Consider the following 5,367-nt stretch of genomic DNA (forward strand, 5'->3'; position numbering starts at 1 on the left):
CGCAGCACACCCGAGAACAATGGCCCACAGCTCAAATTCGGTCACATCCATCCTCATTGACGTCTAGGTGGCGACTAGTGTTCAAAGCGCGCGGTCTCAAACTACCCAGTACAAAAGAAGTGTGAACGGTTTGCGCGGTGAGGCACTGCAGCAAACGACTCAAAGCGCATGTCGTTGCCACTAGTGTAAACCTGTCTCTTATACACATCTAGATGTGTATAAGAGACAGAATAGATCCAGGATATTATGTTCTCTTATTGGCACCAGAACCTGTTGGCTTAGCAAGTGCTCCCTAGCGAATCGAAGTAGTTGTGTTGCCTGGTTTCTGGTTTGATTTCTGCGCCGTTCTGCACAGTCCAAGTTTGGCCATCGTATGTGTGGTAGGTTAAAATCTCCGAGAGTTTCATTCCGCCTCTTAAAATCGAGAGTTTCATTGAATTTTTCAGGCGGGCAGTCAGGCGGTCGGTATACGATAGCTATGCACAGATGTAGATGGGGATGTATAGTATAACATGTTCCACATATCCATTGGAGCCTAAATGCAGGGGAACTGTTTTTGCCGCGAGGAAGTTTCTGAGGTAGATTATAACGCCTCCTTTTCTTCTCCCTTCTTTTAGATCTGCTCGGTAATGTTGAAAGCCTTTCATCTCGATTTCTCCATCTTGGATATCTTCTCTTAGGTGTGACTCGGTTAAGGCAAGCATGATTATCCCTTCTATCTCAGCAATTTCTTTAAGTTCGCCGATCTTGTGGCGTTTTCTTCTTGGGAAGAACCCCTCTATGTTAGCTATCATGGTGCTAGACTCTTCCCTTCCTTGCGTACTTAGTAGTTGTAACACTGCACTGCCAGGGGTCTCTGGATCTGCAGCTGTTGCATTTGTTGCTGTGATTTCTGCTGTTGTTCGTGCAGTTTCAACAGTTGTTGCATTTGCTGCTGAATCTGATCTACTTGACTCTGCAGGTCTAAAATATTGCTACGTCTGGTATCGAGTTCTCTGTGTGGTTCTCCATTCCGGTAGGATGTGGTGTCCGGTGTGGTATTTTTTGGCACTGCCCTGCTGTATTTCGGATTACGATAGATTCGCCCTTCCCAGAAAGGAGTTTTTTTAACAAATGCACTTTTTCTGAAATTTTGAGTTTAGCAGTAGAGTCTATCTGGTGTTCAGGGGATGAAGTATCAAAAACCCGTCTCCCTTTGGTATCTCTTCCCGCCTGCGGGCTTAGCCTAAGGTGATGAAAGCGACAGTTATCTCGTTTGTAAGCTACATTTTTTATAGTATTCCAGCACAATAACGGGTGGTAGAATGGGCAGTATTTCCCATTTATGCATCCACGTGGGTTTTTGCTTCCAAATGTTGAAAATTTGTGACAAATCTTAGGGTGAGGGTACACACAGCTCAGTCCTTTATTTTCCTGATCGCAATTTCCCTGAAGATACCTCCAGCAGATGTGTTTGTGACCAGACGGAGTGGCAGCCGAGTCATTTAAATTTAAACGGCCTGCGGGAGTGTGTGTTGTGTGAGGGAGAGGAAGGGTTACCCCTTCCCCATCCTTCTCTCGGCAAGGGAGAGGCGGGGTGCTTGAAGGCGTTCATTTATAGGACACTCAACGAGATCACGGCTAAAGCGATCAACTATGATGCTGTTGTCAAGGGAGAGGCAACACTGGGCCTCTGTCCCGGCCACAAGCAGACCGGCCAGAGTATCGCTTGTCATCATACACACAGCATGTGTATAATGTATACTGCGAGTGCATGATATAGACAGCATGTGTATGATGTATACTGCAAGTGCATGATGTGTACTGTAAGTGATTGATGTATACTGCATGTGCATGATGTATGCAGCATGTGAATGATGTATACTGCAAGTGCATGATGTATAATGCATGTGCATGATGTATACTGCATGTGCATTATTTATACTGCATGTGCATAATGTATACTGCATGTGTTTGATGTATACAGCATGTGCATGATGTATACTGCAGGTGCATGATGTATACTGCAGGTGCATGATGTATACTGCATGTGCATGATGTATGCTGCATGTGTTTGATGTATACAGCATGTATATGATGTATACTGCAGGTGCATGATGTATACTGCAAGTGCATGATGTATACTGCATGTGCATGATGTATACTGCAGGTGCATGATGTATACTGCAAGTGTATGATGTATACTGCATGTGCATGATGTATACTGCGAGTGCATGATGTATACAGCATGTGCATGATGTATACAGCATGTGCATGATGTATACTGCAGGTGCATGATGTATACTGCGAGTGCATGATGTGTTATGCGTGTATATACTGCAAGTCATACTAACATTTTAAATAAATCACCTATTTCCCCCGCATTTATAGTACATACTTTAAGCTCGACTTCACTAAACAAACCTTATCGTATGTCTTCATCATTTCACATTCCAAAGTAAATTCTGAAACAAGTTGACATATTCACAACTCACCACAACCACAAAACACCATTAGAATAATGTTATAACATAATTATAAGATTTGAATCGCCCGCTTGCAAGTTTGTAGCAACAAAATGCTTAATTAACAATTACAGATATAATGTTTTCGTCCACTTGATAGAAACTTGCATGAGTGTGGTTTTGTAGTAAGATTGTTGTTTTTAATGCATATCCTATTGTTTCATATCACTGTACGTATAAAATATATAGATGTAAAAATCCTCGACATTTGCAAGATTAGATGTCAGTGCGTAGATAGCTGACCGCACAATTGCAACATTCAATTAAAAAAAGGCGGATGCGCATCGTGTTCTACGGATATATATTTATATTCTGCGATTATGTTGTGCTGTTGAAACGATTATTTGGTTGAAGAACACAACCCAAGTTGTCTTCTTTCTAAAGTTGTCCTGCCAGACATGCATCGTATGATTTCTAATCATAGTTATGACGCAGTTTCTGTTACTGAATTTTCGTTTTTATAGGACTACAATGAAAGTAAGTAATATAAGTGACAGTTACCACCTATATAATAAGCATTAGACTTTATAAATAATATAGGTTCCCATTTTAACGAAACTGTGTTGTAGTCGCATATGAGTCAATGCAGTGGCACAATAGAAAAGTTTCTGCACATTAAGCGTCCGTGTACCAAAACACAAGTTCAATACAGTAATAACATAATTAAAGTAAAATATAGCGACTAAAAGACAGTCAAATTTTACCAAACTTGTTCAAATTGTCCCGCAAAAAAAATTATTTTCAGGAGAATTCGAAAAGGAAATGCCAGATTGAAAATTGCTGGGCATAATACTGAGGCCAATCTATTTCAATAATTGATTGATGATAGTTCAACTCGACCATTATTTTGAGGATCATATTGAATTATGCTGCCTGTAGCAAATCAAACGGTGCTTGTGCAATAAAAAGATACATCCAGAATTGATCTACAAGAAAGCAAATGAGAAGTCGAACTTCATAACGCAATTATTCATTTCGTAATTAAAAACCTTATTCAGAATGGCGTCTTCATGGGTACTCCATATCTTAACCTGACCAAGAAATGCCTTACGGTGCTCTAATAACTTACCGGCAAGATGGCGGCGGCCAAGAAGAAGACTTGTACGACCCCCATTTGGGAGGCGATCGCTTTGATGGGAGATCACACTGACAGAACTGTGATGTCTATGCAATATATTGGGCTCTTAGCTGCCGTCACGGCTATCTATTGGACTGGAGTTTCTGCACAGCACTGGATGCAATAGATCGCTTTGATGGGAGATCACACTGACAGATCCGTGATGTTTACGCAATATAATACACTCAGTCAGAGCTGCCGGTTCACGGCCTTCACTTAAACTGGTCTTTCTCGGTAGCGCTGCTCAAAATACAAAGAATATTAATCATCTTGGTTGCGAGCACCGGGAAATAAATTTTACAGCGTTTACGGTGTAAATCTCAATTTGGGTTATGGTAGAGCGCAACTGAAGATACTGATCGCTAAAATTTTCTTCTGTCCTATCTCAAAATTTAGCCGAAAGAATGCAATTCAGGTATGAAGGTTGAGTTTCATAAATGCCAACGCTCATTAAAGCATGTGTAAGTCAACCAAAAAGAAACTAAATTAATTTATCACTACCATTTATATGAGAATTTAGAAACAAATAGTAAAATAAATCGATGTGATGAACCCGCACATGAACTTCACTGAACGCGTAGGTTATCACCGCATTCAGTCACTGGGCTCCTCTGTCTGAGGGGCCGCTGCTTGCGCTGCTGCTTAAGTCGTCAGGGCAGGGACAAGGCTTCACTGTACTTGAGGGACAAGTGAAGATTATGAACGTCAATTGGCAAGTATTAGGTTCTAAAAAGACGAATATTCTAGTTACAAGCGGTGGGGCTCCAAAGAATAAAGAAAACCGTGTTTTTATCTGCCATTGAAATATGCACTCGAAAGTACCATTGAATTATGCAACAACCTCGACAGCAGGTACTTGCATCAATAATGAAGTGAGACGGCAGAAATTATACCAGTTATATTAACAATTGAGCTTCTGATGCTTGTAGCTTGTCCCCGCTTTGTAGTTATGAATTTATGTGTACGGACCGATGGAATAATTATTCCTAATATTTGTAGGGAATTTCCCAACGTAGGAAGCAAATATCTATTAGACACTAACAAACGAAAGGAATAAAATAATTTAATGCGGAAAAGTGTCATTCTTCAAGGCTGGGCATCCATTGAATGTTCGTTGCATCGACAACGAAAGACACTCAACGATGTTGGTTTACAGAAGTATTTATAACGCATAACGCTGTTTACAGGCCTTTTCCCATTTATCAGAAAACCAGAACCAGAGTAACAGGTTCGAGCGGGGAATTTACTGGGAGAAAGTGAGTTCTCCGTTATCTTTCAATCAAGTAAAAATTTAAAGGATAACGTTCGCAGATAAAAAGATTTTTCTCGTATTGAAACCTCACCTTATTTATTTTAAAATAGGTGCTCATTTGGAGCTTTTATGGCCGCAATTATGTGGTTCTAATTGAACGAGATTTAAAAGTCAGGTTAAAGTTGAAGTTATAAGGTCGTCCGGGTTAGGGTTAACTCCATGGCCCTGTGTTTAATTGGTTTGAATGAAATATAGGAGACCGAAGTATTAAAGGTTTTACGCCAGACTCGGCCAGCCTCCCGCCAATCTGTCTAAGCTGTTATAAGGCATTACCTACAGCTACAGGTAGCAATTCAAGTCAATGATTTATTTTCGGAAATAACCAATCACAATTTTAATTTGGCGCGCGCGCCACAGAGTTGATAGAAGTTACAAACAGGCACCCCGCAGGGCAAAGGCGTTTGGGTTTCATCTCAGGGTAAAGGCATTTACCG

At 40.7% G+C, this 5,367-nt stretch overlaps 1 protein-coding gene across 2 annotated transcripts in view; it reads right to left on the reverse strand.

Moving 5' to 3' along the window:
• Nucleotides 1–3,856, reverse strand: part of LOC108671823 — an 18,242-nt gene extending 14,386 nt beyond the window's left edge. For both annotated transcript variants that reach the window (XM_018159413.2, XM_018159414.2), the window contains exon 1: nt 3,574–3,856. In XM_018159413.2, the coding sequence (XP_018014902.1) occupies nt 3,574–3,618 (45 nt within the window). In that variant the 5' untranslated portion in view covers nt 3,619–3,856. The remainder of the gene's footprint in view (nt 1–3,573) is intronic.
• Between the last annotated feature and the right edge of the window lie 1,511 nt (nt 3,857–5,367).

Source organism: Hyalella azteca, unplaced genomic scaffold (genome assembly GCF_000764305.2).
Source record: "Hyalella azteca isolate HAZT.00-mixed unplaced genomic scaffold, Hazt_2.0.2 contig4194, whole genome shotgun sequence".
NCBI classification, from domain to species: domain Eukaryota; kingdom Metazoa; phylum Arthropoda; class Malacostraca; order Amphipoda; family Hyalellidae; genus Hyalella; species Hyalella azteca.